This window comes from Melospiza melodia, unplaced genomic scaffold, assembly GCF_035770615.1.
Source record: "Melospiza melodia melodia isolate bMelMel2 unplaced genomic scaffold, bMelMel2.pri scaffold_48, whole genome shotgun sequence".
Taxonomy (NCBI): Eukaryota; Metazoa; Chordata; class Aves; order Passeriformes; family Passerellidae; genus Melospiza; species Melospiza melodia.
In genome coordinates, this window is record NW_026948796.1 from 31,864 (window position 1) to 49,462 (window position 17,599).

The 17,599-nt window shown below is 64.5% G+C and overlaps 2 protein-coding genes across 3 annotated transcripts; one reads left to right on the forward strand and one right to left on the reverse strand.

Moving 5' to 3' along the window:
• Window positions 1–336: 336 nt before the first annotated feature.
• Window positions 337–1,519, forward strand: DDIT3 (DNA damage inducible transcript 3). The gene is made up of 4 exons (XM_063147727.1): window positions 337–423; window positions 594–641; window positions 732–883; window positions 977–1,519. Exons 3-4 carry the CDS (start codon window positions 755–757, stop codon window positions 1,334–1,336), a joined length of 489 nt encoding a protein of 162 aa, XP_063003797.1. The 5' UTR covers window positions 337–423; window positions 594–641; window positions 732–754; the 3' UTR covers window positions 1,337–1,519.
• On the reverse strand, window positions 1,458–14,659 carry MARS1 (methionyl-tRNA synthetase 1). Of its 2 annotated transcripts, none has more exons than XM_063147726.1 (21): window positions 14,557–14,659; window positions 14,329–14,416; window positions 13,484–13,562; window positions 11,408–11,542; window positions 10,438–10,513; window positions 10,197–10,351; window positions 10,012–10,124; window positions 8,830–8,946; window positions 7,427–7,630; window positions 6,410–6,611; window positions 5,725–5,799; window positions 5,472–5,642; window positions 4,684–4,779; window positions 4,484–4,601; window positions 3,886–4,099; window positions 3,231–3,362; window positions 3,044–3,148; window positions 2,304–2,487; window positions 2,131–2,202; window positions 1,834–1,941; window positions 1,458–1,738 (listed from the first exon to the last, which is right to left on the reverse strand). In XM_063147726.1, exons 1-21 carry the CDS (start codon window positions 14,657–14,659, stop codon window positions 1,592–1,594), a joined length of 2,694 nt encoding a protein of 897 aa, XP_063003796.1. In that variant the 3' UTR covers window positions 1,458–1,591. The 2 variants fall into 2 exon arrangements, with proteins under 2 accessions (XP_063003796.1, XP_063003795.1); XM_063147725.1 differs by having other exon boundaries at window positions 10,012–10,127.
• Between the last annotated feature and the right edge of the window lie 2,940 nt (window positions 14,660–17,599).

A 17,599-nucleotide genomic window follows, 5' to 3' on the forward strand; every position in this document is an offset into this window, starting at 1 on the left:
TTCCCCCTCCCGCCTCTCCCGTTAGTCCCGGGCGGGGAGAACGAGACCCGAGGCACCGAGGCCCCGCCCACTCCTGTAATCCCCGCCCATTTCCGGACAAGCCCCGCCCCTCGCCCCGTGCCAGCCGGGGGGCGTGGCCCATTTCCCGCCATTGCATCATCCCCGCGTGACCCCCCGCGCGCCCCTCCCTCGCCCTGGGCGGTGCCGTTCGTCCCGCCCCTGCCGCACTTCCATTGGTTCGTGCTCTCCTGCCAGTCACAGATTCCACGCGCTCATTGGCTGCTGCCGGCGCGAGCGTTGCGTCATGGTGTACATAAAGCGGCGCGGCGCGGGGGGCGGGGGCAGCGCGGGACGATGCGGACGAGGATGAACCGGGGGCAGCGAGCGGAGCGGGGCCGGGGGGAGCCGGGACCACCCAGGAAGGTGCGGGGGGAGCGCGGGGACCGGCCCCGAGGGGCGCGGGGGGCGCTGGCCGAGGGTTCCCGCTCGGTGCCGGGAACCGGAGCGCCCGGAGCCGTCTCCGCGGGATGAGGGCCCCGAGCCCCGCACTCGGGGGTCACCGGTCCTGAGAGCACCCCCTTCTCCTTCCCCAGGCATCGAGGAGAAAGTGTATCCTCACTGACCACCACACCTGAGAGCAGGTAAGGGGCCACCCCCGCCGTGCGCACCCCCTTTGTGCACCGGGGGTCCCGCCCGGGTCACCCCTCACTCCGCTCCCGTCCCTCCCGCAGCCCGCGCCGGGCCCGAGGTGACGATGGCGGCCGAGGGGCTGTGGGGGCCGGGCGGCCCCCCCGGCTGGGAGCTGGACGGGTGGTACCAGGACCTGCAGGAGGTGCTGGCGGCGGAGCCCCCCGGGGCCGCCCCCGCCTGGGGAGCCGAGCAGGTGAGCGCGGGGCCGGCAGCGCCCCCGGGGCGGTAGCGCGGGGTGCGGTGCCCCCTCCATCCATCACCGGCCCCGGTTCCGCTGTGTCCGCAGGAGGAGCCGGGCCCGGGCGGCTGCGGGCTGGACCTGGCTCTGGCCGAGGAGCTGCTGCAGCTGCTGGGGCCGGAGGGAGCGGCTCCGGATGAACCCCCGGCCGCGGCCCCCGGCGGGAGCGGCCCAGCCCGGCCCGGCCCCGCCGAGGAGGCGGAGGAGGAAGAGGAGAAGGCGCGGGGGGCGCGGAGGAAGCGGCGCGGCGGCGCCGGGGCCCCGCGGCAGCGGGACGGGGAGCGGCGGGTGCGGGAGCTGACGGCGCACAACGAGCGGCTCCGCGCCGAGATCCAGCGGCTGAGCGCCGAGGTGCAGCGCACCCGGGCCGCGCTCATCGACCGCATCGTCAACCTGCGCCAGCTGTAGCGGCTGCCCCGGGACAGGACCGGGACACGGACCGGGCACAGCGACAGCGGGACAAGGACTCTGCTGCCCCACGGACTGCGGGGGCAGCCCCATGGACAGATGGACACTGCGGACAGACAAGTGGATGCAGCTGCTCCACGCCGTTGTACAGCTCTTGTCGTTTATTACACGTATCCAACCACACCCAGCACGGCCCAGTTTGGTTACTGGAGGCGCTGGGGCTGCTCCTCGGGATGTCCCAGTTTGGAACTGGGGCTACTTCTTCCGTTTGCCCTTGGGCACCTCGGGGCTCCGTCCTTCGGCCAGCGCCAGCTGCCGCTTCAGCTCCAGCAGTTTGGCAACCTGGGCGTCCACCTGGGCCTTCTCCACCTGGGCAGCCTTCAGCTGCCTCACCAGGTTGCCCTGGACAGGTGGGAGGAAGGATTTGAGGGTGTGATGAGGATTTTGGGGGTTAAAGGCATGACAGAGCACGTGTCCCATGCCCTGTCCCCCCTCACCTGCTGGGCCACCTGCTCTGTCAGCTCCTGGATCAGTTTGGGGTCACCTGGAGCCGCGGGGGTGTTGGGGGCTGGAGGGGGGGCTGAGGCCGGGGGATGCTCTTTGGCCTGAAAGAGATGGGGAGAAGCCCCCTCACTGATGTTCCAGGCAGGTGCAGCTCACCTGGGGCAGCACCAGGAGATACCTGGGGCTCTACAGCAGCACCTTTGCACTGGGAATGGGGAGGGGAGGGATGGAGCTGCAGGTGCCCAAAATGAAGTGAGGGAGCTTTGGGGGGCACCTGAGCCCCCACTCACCTGCCCTCCCCCAAAGCGCTGCCGCAGGGCTTCCACCTGCTCAGGCTCCAGCTTCTGGAACAGGGGGCTCACCTGGCCACAGCAGGGACAGAGGGGTCACACCTGGGGGGCAGCACCTGCGGCTCCCACCCAGGCAGGGCCTGCCCTCCCCGGGGGCACAGGCCGTGCCGTACCGTGCCCACGCGGTGCCCGGCGGGCAGGGTGCAGGTGAGGCCGGGCCCGAGCCCGCAGCGCTCGGGGGGGATGCAGAGCTGGGCCTGGATGGCGGCGCTGACCCCGGGCACGAAGGGCTGGAGCAGCGCGGCCAGGGCGGCCGCCAGGTTCACTGCCACGCCTGTCACCGTCCCTGCGCGCTGCCTGCGGGGAGACAGCTCGGTGACACCTCTGTGACCCTCCCTGCTCAGTGACTCCCGTGTCCTGCCTAGGGTGGGGACAGCTCGGTGACCCCCCTGTGACCCTCCCAGATCAGTGACTCTCGTGTCCTGTGCCCTCCCTGCTCAGTGACCCCCGGGCCGTGTGCCTGTGCACTGCCTGGGGGGACAACACCTCAGTGCCCATTGTGCCGCTGTGTCCCACCCTCGCCCCCCTCCCTTGTCACTGCCCGTGGGAGGGGCCAGCAGGGACTTTCCAGTGTCCCCCCAGCTCCTGGCTTCACTCCATGCCTGCCCTGTGCCCCCCACCAGTGCCGGCCCAACCCTGACAAGAGCCAGGTGTGGGGACCTCCAGTCACCCCCCACCCCCTCAGATCATGGCTGTGCCCCCCTCCAGTTCCCCCAATCCCAGCTGTAACCCCCCTCCTGTCCCCAGGTGCTCCATCCATCCATCCATGTCCCTCTCATGTCCCCCTCCAGTGCCCCCAATGCCCCCCTGTGCCCCGTCCCTGTCCCCAGGTGTCCCCTCCCTCCCTCCCTACCTGTCCCTCTCGTCACCCTTGATGCGTTTCCAGGGCTCGTTCACCTGGATGTATTGGTTGCCATGGCGGGAGATGCCGAGCACGCACCTGAGAGCATCCCGGAGCCTGGGGGGCACAGGTGGGGCTGAGCACCTGCAGGGCAGCCCCTGCACCCCTCCCCCCCGGGTCTGGGACCCCCAGCACCCACCGGACCCTCTCCATGAGCTGGTGGTACTGGCGCATCTCCAGCGTCACCCGTGCCAGCAGCCGCTGGTCCTCGGCTGTGAGCGCCATGGCGGGCACGGTGCCCCCGAAGAACTTGCACACGAACATGCCGGCCCTGCACGGGGGGGGGACAGGTGTGAGAACAAGCAGGGACAGGTGGGGACAGCTCTGGGACAGGTGTGAGTGCAGCCAGAGACAGGTGTGAGCACAGCCCTGGGCAAGGGGGGGACAGGAGTGAGCATAACCAGGGACAGGTGTGAGCACAACCGGTGTCAGGTGTGAGAACAAGCAGGGACAGGTGGGGACAGCCTTGGGACAGGTGTGAGCACAGCCAGGGACAGGTATGAGCACAGCCCTGGGATAGGTGGGGACAGGTGTGAGAACAATCAGGGACAGGTGTGAGCACAGCCCACAGACAGGCTGGGGACAGGTGTGAGCACAGCCTGGGGACAGTCTGGGACAGGTGTGAGCACTGCTCAGGGACAGGCTGGGGACAGGTGTGAGCACAGCCGAAGGACAGCTTGGAGACAGGTGTGAGCCTGGGGACAGTCTGGGACAGGTGTGAGCAGAGCCCAGGGACAGTTTGGGGACAGGTGTGAGCAGAGCTGTGCCCAGCCCTCTCCCCAGCAGTGCCTCACCTGTTGATGAAGTTGCCCAGGTTGTTGAGCAGCTCCGAGTTGTTCTTGAGCATGAGGTCGGCCCAGCAGAAGGCGCTGTCCTGGCCCTCGGGCCGCAGGTAGAGCAGGTAGAAGCGCCACACGTCGGCCGGGATCCCGGTGTCCTTGGCCATGTCCCCGAACACGCCCACGCCGCGGCTCTTGGAGAACTTCCCGTCCTCGTAGTTCAGGTACTCTGGGACAGGTGAGCACCCACCTGGGGCTGCGCCCTCCCAGGGCAGGAAACGGCCCCAGGCATGGCAGGGGGAGCGGGGACCCCTCACACCTGGGGATCCCCAACACCTGGGGACCCTCACACCTGGAGACCCCCCCCAGCTGAGGATCTCCAACACCTGGGGACCCCCAACACATGAGGACCCACCTCAGCTGGGTCTCCTCAACACCTGTGTCTCCCCTGGGGACCCGTCACACCTGGGGATCCCAAACACCTGGCGACTCCTCACACCAGGGACTCCCCAACATCTGGGGCTCCCCACACCTGTGGCTCTCTGGCTCCCCACCCTTGGGACTCCCTAGCACCTGGGGACCCTCCCCACCCCTGTGTCCCCCCCGGCCGTACCTGTGGCGATCAGGTGATTCACCAAGGTGTAGTTGTCATCGGCGCCCAGCAGCGAGCAGGGGAACACCACGCTGTGGAAGGGGACGTTGTCCTTGGCCATGAAGTTGTAGAGCTCCACCTGGCAGGTAACGGGGACAGGTGGGGATGTCAGCCAGGTGTCCTGCTCTGTCCCCACCTGCACCATCACCTGGCTGTCCCACCTGCTGGGGGTTCTTCCACCAGCGCTCCCAGTGCTCGGTGTAGTTGGCGGTGATGGACAGGTACCCGATGGGGGCGTCGAACCACACATAGAACACCTGGGGAGGGGGGGATCCACCTGAGCAGGTGAGCCCGGCAGGGAGGGCAGGACCGACCTGAGCAGGTGAGCCCGGCAGGGAGGGCAGGACTGACCCGAGCAGGTGAGCCCGGCAGGGAGCGCAGGACTGACCCGAGCAGGTGAGCCCAGCAGGGAGGGCAGGACTGACCCGAGCAGGTGAGCCCAGCAGGGAGGGCAGGACTGACCTGAGCAGGTGAGCCCAGCAGGGAGGGCAGGACTGACCTGAGCAGGTGAGCCCAGCAGGGAGGGCAGGACTGACCTGAGCAGGTGAGCCCAGCAGGGAGGGCAGCACCTGAGCAGGTGAGCCCAGCAGGGAGGGCAGCACCTGAGCAGGTGAGCCCAGCGGGGAGGGCAGGACTGACCTGAGCAGGTGAGCCCGGCAGGGAGGGCAGGACTGACCCGAGCAGGTGAGCCCAGCAGGGAGGGCAGGACTGACCTGAGCAGGTGAGCCCAGCAGGGAGGGCAGCACCTGAGCAGGTGAGCCCAGCAGGGAGGGCAGCACCTGAGCAGGTGAGCCCAGCAGGGAGGGCAGCACCTGAGCAGGTGAGCCCAGCGGGGAGGGCAGGACTGACCTGAGCAGGTGAGCCCGGCAGGGAGGGCAGGACTGACCTGAGCAGGTGAGCCCGGCAGGGAGGGCCCAGCAGGGGCACCTGGGGGCTGGGGGGGACTCACCTTGTCCCGGAAGCCGTCGAGGGGCACGGGGGTGCCCCAGGTGAGGTCGCGGGTGATGCAGCGCGGTTTGAGCCCATCGCGCAGCCAGGTGCGCGTGATGTGCCGCGCGTTGGCCGTCCACTCACCTGCGGCCCAGGTGCGCTCCAGCCACGCCTCCAGCTGCCCCTCCAGCTGTGGGACACACGGGTGAGACACCTGGGCACCCTGGTGGGACCTGTGCCCACCTCAGTGCCCCCCCCCGGGTGCTGCTCACCTTGGGCAGGTCCAGGAACAGGTGCTGGGTGGGCGTCACCACCGGGGTCCCACGGCACAGCTTGCACTGCGGGTTCTGCGGGAAACGGGGGGCCCCAATGTGGGGGGGGTCCCACAGGTGAGGGCAGTGGGGGTCCCAACAGGTGAGGAGAGTGGGAGTCCCCATAGGTGAAGTGGGGGGGTCCCCACAGGTGGGGTAAGGGGCCAAAGCAGGAGAGGAAGGCTCAGAGTGAGTTAAGGATGTCCGCAAAGGTGAGGTGGAGTGGGGGTCCCCACAGGTGAGGGGTCCCCAAAGGTGGAGCTGAGGCCTCCCCACAGGTGGGGCAAGGGGCGTTACCAAAAGTGGGAGGGGAAGGCTCAGGGTGAGTTAGGGAGGTCCTGAAAGGTGAGGGGGTCTCCACAGGTGGAGTTGGGGGGGTCCCCAAAGGTGAAGTGGGGGTCCCCAAAAGTGGAGCTGGAGGCTTCCCACAGGTGGGGCAAAGGGCGTTACCAAAAGTGGGAGGGGATGGCTCAGGGCAAGTTAGGGAGGTGCATACAGGTGAGGGGGTCCCCAAAGGCCATAGGGTCCCCACAGGTGGCACAGAGGGTCCCACAGGTGGCGTGGGGGTCCCACAGGTGGCGTGGGGCTCCCACAGGTGGCACAGAGGGTCCCACAGGTGGCACAGGGAGTCCCAGGTGCGGCCCACCTGCAGCTCCACGGCGTTGATGAGCTTCCCGCAGCGGTCGCACTGGTCCCCGCGGGCCTCGCCGTAGCCGCAGGAGGGGCAGGTGCCCTCCACGAAGCGATCAGCCAGGTAGCGCCCGCAGCGCTCGCACCTGAGCTGCTCCAGCGTGTCCTGCAGCAGGAACCCCCGCGCCAGCAGCCGCTGGAAAATGTCCTGGGCGATGCTGTGGGAGGGAGGGAATGTTGGCACAGGTACCCCGGGGCAGGTGGGCTCAGCTGCTCTGCGGGCTCAGCTGGTCCCCAGGGACTCACCTGGTTAAAATGGCCTCACCTGGTCTGGTGGCTCACTTGGTCTGGGGGCTCACCTGGTTAAAATGGCTCATCTGGCCTGCAGGGACTTACCTGGTCTGGGGCCTCACCTGGTCTGGGGCCTCACCTGGTCTAGGAGCTCACTGGCCCTCAGGCACTCACCTGGTCTGCTGGGGGTCACCTGGTCTGGGGCCTCACCTGGCCCTTAGGAGCTCACCTGGCCCTTAGGAGCTCACCTGCCCCTCAGGCTCTCACCTGGTCCCCAGGCTCTCACCTGGCCTGCTGAGGCTCTCACCTGCCCCTCAGGCTCTGACCTGGTCTGGGGCCTCACCTGGTCTAGGAGTACACCTGGTCTAGGAGCTCACCGGCCCTCAGGCACTCACCTGGTCTGCTGGGGGTCACCTGGTCTGGGGCCTCACCTGGCCCTTAGGCTCTCACCTGGTCTAGGAGCTCACCTGCCCCTCAGGCTCTCACCTGGCCTAGGGGCTCACCTGCCCCTCAGGCTCTCACCTGGCCCCCAGGCACTCACCTGTTCTGGGGGCTCACCTGGCCTAGGCTCTCACCTGGTCTAGGCTCTCACCTGTTCTGGGGGCTCACCCGGTCTAGGCTCTCACCTGGTCCCCAGGCTCTCACCTGGCCTGGTGAGGCTCTCACCTGGCCCCCAGGCCCTCACCTGCCCCTCAGGCTCTCACCTGGCCCCCAGGCTCTCACCTGGCCCCCAGGCCCTCACCTGGTCTGCTGGGGCGTGGTGGTGCGGCCAAAGTGGTCGAAGGAGATGCGGAACCAGGCGTAGATGTCGGCGTGCAGGGCGTGGTAGCGGTCGCAGAGCTGGCGCGGGCTCAGCCCCTCCTGCAGCGCGCGCGTCTCCGTGGCCGTGCCGTACTCGTCCGTGCCGCACACGAACAGCGTGTTCCAGCCCCGCAGCCGGCTGTACCTGCAACACCTGGGGCTGAGTACGGGCACGCCTGGCATGGCTGGCACACCTGCGCTCAGTACCTGCAACACCTGCGCTCAGCACGGGCACACCTGGCATGGCTGGCACACCTGCGCTCAGTACCTGCAACACCTGCGCTCAGCACGGGCACACCTGGCATGGCTGGCACACCTGGGCTCTGTACCTGCAACACCTGCGCTCAGCACGGGCACACCTGGCATGGCTCGCACACCTGCGCTCAGTACCTGCAACACCTGGGGCTGAGCATGGGCACACCTGGTATGGCTGGCACACCTGCTCAGTATGGGCACACCTGAGCTCAGTACCTGCAACACCTGTGCTCAGCACGGGCACACCTGCTCACTATCTGCACACACCTGCATTCAGTGCTGGGCACACCTGGGCTCAGTACCTGCAACACCTACGGCTCAGCATGGGCACACCTGGCACACCTGGGCTCAGTACCTGCGCACAGCTGTGCTCAGTGCTGGGCACACCTGGGCTCAGCACGGGCACAGCTGGCATGGCTGTGGTCAGCACTTGGCACACCTGGCCTCAGCACCTGGAATGCCTGGCACACCTGAGCTCAGTTCTGGGCACACCTGACCTCAGCACCTGGCACACCTGGGGCTCAGCACTGGGCACACCTCTGGGGGACCTGGCACAACTGGCGGTGAGCACCTGGCACACCTGTGTGTGGGCAGCTGTCACACCTGCAAGGACACTTGTCACACCTGGGCATGGATACCTGTGATACCTGTGCAGGTGTGCAGGCAGCACAGCCCCCCCAGACGCACACCTGTAACACCTGGACAGGTGTTCACACAGCACAGCCCCTCCAGGTGCACACCTGTAACACCTGGACAGGTGCTCACACAGAACAGCCCCCCCAGGTGCACACCTGTAACACCTGGACAGGTGTTCACACAGCACAGCCCCCCCAGGTGCACACCTGTAACACCTGGACAGGTGTTCACACAGCACAGCCCCTCCAGGTGCACACCTGTAACACCTGGACAGGTGTTCACACAGCACAGCCCCTCCAGGTGCACACCTGTAACACCTGGACAGGTGTTCACACAGCACAGCCCCTCCAGGTGCACACCTGTAACACCTGGACAGGTGTTCACACAGCACAGCCCCCCCAGGTGCACACCTGTCCCACCCGTGCAGCCCCAGCCCAGGGTGCCCGGGCTCACCTGGCGAAGGTGTCGGCGCTGAGCACGCAGCCGATGATGTTGCCCAGGTGAGGGACGTTGTTGACATAGGGCAGGGCGCTGGTGATCAGCACGTTCCGCTCACCTTCCACAGGTAACCTGCCCGGGAGGGGGGTCAGAGCAGCGCCCACCTGCCCACACCCCCCTCAGTGCCACCTGGGCACTCCCTCCCTCCCTCATTCACTCCCACAGGTGAGTACCCCTGGCACACCTGTCCCATACCTGTCCCTTCCTCACTCCCATAGGTGAGCACCACCTGGGCACACACACACTCCTGGACGTCAGGTATCACACCTGTCCCTCACACAGGTGACTGTCCCCGGGCACACCTGTCCCCACACCTGTCCCTGACTCACACAGGTGTCCGTGGCTCCGTGGGTGTCAGTGTCACACCTGTCCCACACCTGCCCCTCACCTGTCCCACACTCACACAGGTGTCTGTGGCTCCCTGGCTGTTAGTGTCACACCTGTCCCTCACACAGGTGTCTGTGGCTCCCTGGGTGTCAGTGTCACACCTGTCCCACACCTGTCCCACACTCACACAGGTGTCCGTGGCTCCGTGGGTGTCATCTGTCCCTCACTCACAGAGGTGTCTGTGGCTCCCAGGCTGTCAGTGTCACACCTGTCCCACACCTGTCCCACATTCACAGAGGTGTCTGTGGCTCCCTGGGTGTCAGTGTCACACCTGTCCCACACTCACACAGGTGTCCGTGGCTCCGTGGGTGTCAGTGTCACACCTGTCCCACACCTGTCCCCACACCTGTCCCACACTCACACAGGTGTCCGTGGCTCCGTGGGTGTCAGTGTCACACCTGTCCCACACCTGTCCCACACCTGTCCCTCACTCACACAGGTGTCCGTGGCTCCGTGGGTGTCAGTGTCACACCTGTCCCACACCTGTCCCACACTCACACAGGTGTCCGTGGCTCCGTGGGTGTCAGTGTCACACCTGTCCCACACCTGTCCCTCACTCACACAGGTGTCTGTGGCTCCGTGAGTGTCAGTGTCACACCTGTCCCACAACTGTCCCTCACTCACACAGGTGTCCGTGGCTCCGTGGGTGTCAGTGTCACACCTGTCCCACACCTGTCCCTCACTCACACAGGTGTCTGTGGCTCCCTGGCTGTCAGTGTCACACCTGTCCCACACCTGTCCCTCACTCACACAGGTGTCCGTGGCTCCCGGGGCGGGGGCAGTGCCGCAGGGCCCCGTGCCCAGATCTCCACGGCCGCCGCAATGTCGTCGTCGGTCAGCGCCCGCTCAGGGCTCTCCTCGTCCTGCTGCGGGCACCAGGTGAGGGGGGCGGTGCCCACCTGCGCCCCACCCTCCCCCCCGGGGCGGGGCCGCACCTGGGGCTCGCGGGGGGGCCCGGGCAGGTGCGGGGGGTGCTGGGCCAGGTGTGCCCGGAGCTCCCGCAGCGCCTCCGGCAGCAGCGCGGCCGCCGCCCGGCACGGCTCCAGCGCTGACACGGCCCCGAACCACGAGCGCAGCACCTGCAGCTCACCTGGGCAGGGGGGGACAGGGGGGGTCAGCCCGGCCTGGCAGGGACAGCCCCGGACTCCCCCTGCATCCCCCCCGGGCCGCTCTTACTGGGCAGACTGGTCTGGTCCTGCAGCACGGGGAACAGGCTGCCCCACACCACGACATCAGCCACCGAGGCGGCGTCCTGGGGACACACGGACATGGAGGGACTGGGGACACTGGGGGCACTGGGAGGGACTGGGAGCACTGGGAGTGTGAACTGGGGGCACTGGGAGGGACTGGGAGCACTGGGAGTGTGAACTGGGGGCACTGGGAGGGACTGGGAGCACTGGGAGTGTAAACTGGAGCACGGGGAACAGGCTGCCCCACACCACGACATCAGCCACCGAGGCGGCGTCCTGGGGACACACGGACACGGAGGGAGGGACTGGGGACACTGGGAGTGTGAACTGGGGGCACTGGGAGGGACTGGGAGCACTGGGACAGACTGGGACTGTGAATTGGGGGCACTGGGAGGGACTGGGAGCACTGGGAGTGTGAACTGGAGGGACTGGGAGTGTGAATTGGGGGCACTGGGAGGGACTGGGAGCACTGGGAGTGTGAACTGGGGGCACTGGGAGGGACTGGGAGCACTGGGAGTGTGAATTGGGGGCACTGGGAGGGACTGGGAGCACTGGGAGCACTGGGAGTGTGAACTGGAGGGACTGGGACAGACTGGGAGTGTGAACTGGGAGCACTGGGAGGGACTGGGAGGGAGTGTGAACTGGGGGCAGTGGGAGAGCCATGCAGGATGAACAGAGACAGACTGGGACAAACTGGGGACACTGGGAGGACACTGGGTGGTGCTGCCAGGTGAAGGCAGCACTGGGAGCGGCAGGGTGGCACTGGTTGGCACTGGGAGGCACTGGGGCCATTTTCCACCCCGGGGTCAGCAGTGTCCCACCCTCCCCTCCCTCAGGCACACCTGGGCACAGGGCTGGGGACACACCTGGGGACAGCACTGGGGACACAGCTGGGGCCATCCCCGTCCCGCAGGTGACATCCAGCCCCTCCCCACCCCCAGGCCCCCCTCACTCACCCCGGCCAGGTGGGAGGTGCCGCTCCGGGCCAGCTGCTGCTCCAGGTGAGCCAGGAGGGGCTGCAGGAGCCCCAGGGCCTCAGGCCCCGCCCGGCCCTGAACCAGCCGCAGGTACAGGGCAGCGGCCACTGCCGGCTGGGGACACAGGGGACAGCGGGGTCACATTGGGGGACACAGAGGGGACATAATGGGGTCACATTGTGGGGACACAGCAAGGGATGGAGGGGACATAACATGGTCACATTGGGGGACACAGAGGGGACATAACGGGGTCACATTGTGGGGACAGAGAGGGGACATAATGGGGTCACACAGAGGAGACAGTGGGGACATAACGGGGTCACATTGTGGGGCACAGTGGGGACAGCAGGGTCACATTGGGGGGACACAGCAAGGGATGGAGGGGACATAACATGGTCACATTGGGGGACACAGAGGGGACATAACCGGGTCACATTGTGGGGACAGAGAGGGGACATAATGGGCTCCCACAGAGGAGACAGTGGGGACATAACGGGGTCACATTGTGGGGCACAGTGGGGACAGCAGGGTCACATTGGGGGACACAGAGGGGACATAACGGGGTCACATTGTGGGGACAGAGAGGGGACATAATGGGGTCACACAGAGGAGACAGTGGGGACATAACGGGGTCACATTGTGGGGCACAGTGGGGACAGCAGGGTCACATTGGGGGGACACAGCAAGGGATGGAGGGGACATAACATGGTCACATTGGGGGACACAGAGGGGACATAACCGGGTCACATTGTGGGGACAGAGAGGGGACATAATGGGCTCCCACAGAGGAGACAGTGGGGACATAACGGGGTCACATTGTGGGGCACAGTGGGGACAGCAGGGTCACATTGGGGGACACAGAGGGGACATAACGGGGTCACATTGTGGGGACATAGAGGGGATATAATGGGGTCACACCGGGGGGACACAGAGGAGACAGTGGGGACATAATGGGGTCACATTGTGGGGCACAGTGGGGACAGCAGGGTCACATTGTGGGGACACAGCAAGGGATGGAGGGGACATAACACGGTCACATTGGGGGACACAGAGGGGACATAATGGGGTCACACCGTGGGGACACAGAGGGGACATAATGGGGTCACATTGTAAGGACAGCGGGGACATAACCGGGTCACATCAAGGGGCACGGCAGGGACAGCGGTGTCACATTGAGGGGACACAGCGGGGACATAAAGGGATCACATTGTGGGGACACAAAGGGACATAACGGGGTCACATTTTGGGGACATAATGGGATCACATTGAGGGGGACACAACGCGGTCACACAGTGGGACACAGCAGGGGACAGCGAGGACACAACAGGGTCACATAATGAGGTCACACTGGGGGACAGAGCAGGGTCACACCCAGAGGGACACAGGAGGGTTCACACCAAGGGGATACAGCAGGGAGGACAGTGGGGACAGCAGGGTCACACCAGGGGGGACAGTGGGGTCACACTGCAGCAGACAGGGAGCACAGAGCCTCAGAGACACAGCGGGGTCACACCGGGGACACAGCAGGAGACACAGCAGGGTGACAGCAGGGTCACATTGTGGGGACACAGCAGGGTCACAGTGTGGGACAGCAGGGTCACATCAGTGGGACACAGTGGGGTTACACTGGGGACACAGCAGGGAACAGTGGGGACATAATGGGGTCACAGCAGGGGACACAACGAGGAGGACAGTGGGGGACAGCAGGGTCACATGGGGGGCACAGAGGGGTCACAGCAGCAGGACACAGCACGGGACACAGCGGCGGCCAGTGGGGACATAATGGGTCACATTGTGGGGACACAGCGGGGTCACACTGGGGGGGACAGCAAGGGGGCCAGGGAGCACAGAGCCCCAGGGGAACAGTGGGGTCACACTGTGGGGACAGGGCAGCACAGAACCTCGGGGACACATCGGGGGGACAGGGAGCAGAGTCCCGGGGTCACACCGGGTTACACCAGGGTCACACTGGGGACACACAGGGGCACACTGGGTCACACCAGGTCACACTGGGGACACACCGGGGCACATTGGGGTCACACCGGGGTCTCTCACCTGCAGCTCCGTGGCCTCCCATTCCAGCCACTGCGTGGTGAGGTCGGTGGGCTCCTCCCCCCGGCACAGGTAAAAATACCTGGGGGGGCGATAAGGGGGGGTCGGGGCAGGTCCAGAGGGGTTTGGGGGAGCTTTGGGGCGGCTTTGGGGCATGCACGGGGGTGTAGGAGGATAAGGGGATGTCAGAGGAGGTTCTGGGGGTGGCTTTGGGGCAGGGCCAGGGAGGGAAGCTGGGGGCTAAGGGGGTGTCAGGGCAGGTTCTGGGGGTTTGGGAGGCTTTGGTGCAGGGCTGGGGGGAATCAGAGCAGGTTCTGTGGGGTTTCAGGGAGGTTTGTGGGGCTTTGGGGCAGGACTTGGGGGATCAGGGGAAAGGGGGGGGGTCTGGGGAGATTCTGAGGGTTTGGGGAAGGTTTGGGGTGTTTTTGGGGCAGGTTCTGAGGGGTTTGGGGCAGAGCTCGGGAGATCAGGGTAGGTTCTGGGGGTTTGGGGTGCTTTGGGGCAGGTTCTGGGGGGGCTTTGGGGCAGGGCTCGGGGCAGGTTCTGGGGATCTGGAGGGCCTTTGGGGCACGTTCTGGGGGTTTGGAGGAGGTTTGGGGGGCTTTGGGGCAGGACTGGGGGGGTCGGAGCAGGCTCTGGGGGTTTGGGGGTACTTTGGGGCAGGGCTGGAGGGATCAGGGCAGGCTCTGGGGGTTTGAGGGTACTTTGGGGCAGGGCTGGAGGGATCAGGGCAGGCTCTGGGGGTTTGGGGGGCTTTGGGGCAGGGCTGGGGGGGGCGGAGCAGGCTCTGGGGGTTTGGGGGGCTTTGGGGCAGGTTCTGGGGGCGCTGCCGGGCCCCCCGCACTCACTGGCAGATGGCGTTGGGAGAGAACAGCACGGTACCGCTGTCCAGCTCCAGCCGCAGCTCCAGCTCCGGCGCGGGGTTCTGAGGCCGCTCTGTGGGGAGGGACCGGGACCGGGACAGGCTCAGGCTCCGGCTCGGGCTCGGGCCCTCACGGGGGCAGGGCCGGGGTCAGGCCCGGGGGCGGCGGGCGCGGCCGCGCGGCCCGGGGCGGGCGTGGCGGTGCCGGTCTCACCTGCGGGGCCGCCCAGGTGCGGGCGCACGGGCGCGGGGGCGGCGGCGGCGGCCGCGAGCACCTTGAGGGCGGCGGGAGCGCCCGGCGGGACCCGGAGCTGCATGGCGGAGAGGGCGGGGCCAGCGCCGCGCGGCGGGAGGGGCCGCCATGCCCGGGGGGGCGGGGCCAGCGCGGATCGCTCCGCCACCGGCACGCCCCTCTCGTCACGCACACGAGTCTCGCGAGAGCGCGGGCGGAGGGGTCGCCATGGCAACGGGGACGCGGCTGCGGGGCCGCCATGGCCGGGATGGGGGAAAGGGATAGCGGGAAAACGGGACAGGGGGATAGCGGGAAAACGGGATAACGGGATAGCAGGGTAACGGGGTAGCGGGGTAGCGGGGTAACGGGGTAACGGGATAGCGGGGTAGCGGGGTAGCGGGGTAACGGGGTAACGGGACAGGGGGATAGCGGGAAAACGGGGTAACGGGATAGCGGGGTAACGGGATAGCGGGATAGCAGGGTAACGGGAAAACGGGGTAACGGGATAGCGGATAGAGGGATAATGGGATAGTGGGGTAACAGGATGGGGGATAGCGGGATAAGGGATAGAGGGATGGCGGGATAGCGGGATGGCAGGATGGGATAACGGGACTGTGGGATAACGGAGTAACAACAGGGATGGCATAACGGGATGGGAACTTGGATCAGAACTGGGATGGGATGATGGAATCAACGGGATGGGGTGGGAACTAGGATGGGATCCGTGAGATAACGGGATGGGAACTGGGATGGGAATGATGGGAATGCTGGGACTGGAACTGGGATGGGATAATGGGATGGGGTGGGATGGAAATGATGGGACTGATGGGATGGGATAATGGGATAAGGGGATGGGATGGGACCCATGGGATGGGATAATGGGATGGGGTGGGATGGAAATGATGGGAACGATGGGATGGGATAATGGGATGGGAATGATGGGATAAGGGGAAGGGAATGATGGGATGGGGTGGGATGGAAATGATGGGACTGATGGGATGGGATAATGGGATGGGATAATGGGATAAGGGGATGATGGGATGATGGGAACGATGGGATGGGATAATGTGATAATGGGATGATGGGAACAGTGGGAATGATGGGACTGATGGGATGGGACCCATGGGATGGGATAATGGAATGGAAATGATGGGATGGGATAATGGGATAAGGGGATGGGAATGATGGGAACGATGGGATGGGACCCATGGGATGGGATAACGGGATGATGGGAACGATGGGAATGATGGGAACGATGGGATGGGATAATGGGATGGGATAATGGGAATGATGGGATGATGGGATGATGGGATGGGACCCATGGGATGGGATAATGGGATAAGGGGATGGGAATGATAGGATGATGGGAACGATGGGAATGATGGGAACGATGGGATGGGACCCATGGGATGGGATAATGGGATAATGGGATAATGGGATAGGAATGATGGGAACGATGGGATGGGATAATGGGATGATGGGATGGGATAATGGGATAAGGGGATGATGGGAACGATGGGATGGGATAATGGGATGGGATAATGGGATGATGGGAATGATGGGAATGATGGGAACGATGGGATGGGATAATGGGATGGGATAATGGGATGGGGTGGGATGGAAATGATGGGATGATGGGATGATGTGATGAGATGTGGTAGCTAGGGAAGAGGCGCTGCAGAAGATTGCCGCGATGTCATGGAAAGCCAGGACCCTCTGTTTCCCGTAGATAAGACCCTCAGTTACTCATAGATAAGAAACTAACAATAGGAATGTGGCCCCACTAACAATAGGAGTGCTGCTCCTCTAACTGTAAAGTCAGCAACTCTTTACTCCTTACTCAGTACTTTTCCATTCCCTACTAACCATGGATAAGGAAGACAAACCCCTTTTGACGTAGAGACCCCTAAGACTATAAGACCCCAGGAGAAGAAGTAATAAATACCATTTGACCGTCCACCACATTGGTGTCTGCGTGTGTCATTGGTCCGAACGGCCCTGGAGAGTGGGCTGTCGAGCTGTACCTCAGAACCAGGTCGCATGCCTTGATATAGAAGGCAACACCCAGTACTCCAAGCACACTGCAGCTGTTCAAGGCATCCCAAGGGGAGTGCAAAACCGACACAACTTGGCTGCCTCTGCTGCTATTTCCATGAGACCATCCCGAACCATAGGCTGATTTCCTTCCTAGGGTAAGGGTTAGAGTTACGCCTAGGGTTAGGGTTTTATTAACCAGAAAGCCCTGAGTTCCAAGAACACAGCAGCTGCCAAGGACTACCCAAGAAGAGCACAAAAGTACCACAACATGCCTGCCTCCACAGCTTTTTCCTTGGGAACATCCCTAATTCCTGGCTGATTTGCCTTTTTCGTCTTAGGGTTGGGGTTCAGCCTAGGGCGAGGATTTTGAAAATCAGGAAGCCCAGACCTCCAGGCACACTGGAACTGTGAAAGGCATCCAAAAGGGAGTGCAAAAGTGCCACAACATGGCTGCTTTCACGGCTTTTTCCTTGGGAAGAAGCATAACACCAGGCTGATTTACCTTCCTAGGCTAAGTGCTACGCTTAGGCCTAGGGCTCGGATTTTTTAAACCAGGAAGCCCTGTGCTCCAAGCACACTGCAGCTGTGAAAGTCATCCCAAGGGGAGTACAAAAGTGCAACAACACGGCAGCTTTCACAGCTTTTTCGTTGGCACCATCCCTATACCAAGGCGGATTTATCTGCCTAGGGTTAGGGTTAGGGTTCAGCCTAGGGCTAGGATTTTTTGAACCAGGAAGCCCTGAGTTCCAGGCTTACTGCAGCTGCCAAAGGCATCCCAAAGGGAGCGCAGAAGAGCCACAACATGGCTGCTTTCACGGCTTTTTCTTTAGGAAGAACCCTAATACCCGGCTGATTAACCTTCCTAGGCTTACTGTTAGGCTTAGGCTTAGGACTTTGAAAACCAGGAAGCCCTGTGCTCCAGGCACACTGCAGCTGTTCAAGGCATCCCAAGGGGAGTGCAAAAGTGACACAACTTGGCTGCCTCTGC

What these genes read in the sequence shown, in the direction of transcription:
- MARS1 (XM_063147725.1), bottom strand. Translation starts at nt 14,659, where the DNA reads ATGCAGCTCCGGGTCCCGCCGGGCGCTCCCGCCGCCCTCAAGGTGCTC. An exon ending in AGCGCCGACACCTTCGCCAG is followed by an intron (nt 7,631 to 8,829) that starts GTGAGCCCGGGC and finishes CAGGTGTTGCAG; the next exon opens with GTACAGCCGGCTGCGGGGCT. An exon ending in GAATCACCTGATCGCCACAG is followed by an intron (nt 4,100 to 4,483) that starts GTACGGCCGGGG and finishes CACCTGTCCCAG; the next exon opens with AGTACCTGAACTACGAGGAC.
- DDIT3 (XM_063147727.1), top strand. Translation starts at nt 755, where the DNA reads ATGGCGGCCGAGGGGCTGTGGGGGCCGGGCGGCCCCCCCGGCTGGGAG. An exon ending in CCGCCTGGGGAGCCGAGCAG is followed by an intron (nt 884 to 976) that starts GTGAGCGCGGGG and finishes CTGTGTCCGCAG; the next exon opens with GAGGAGCCGGGCCCGGGCGG.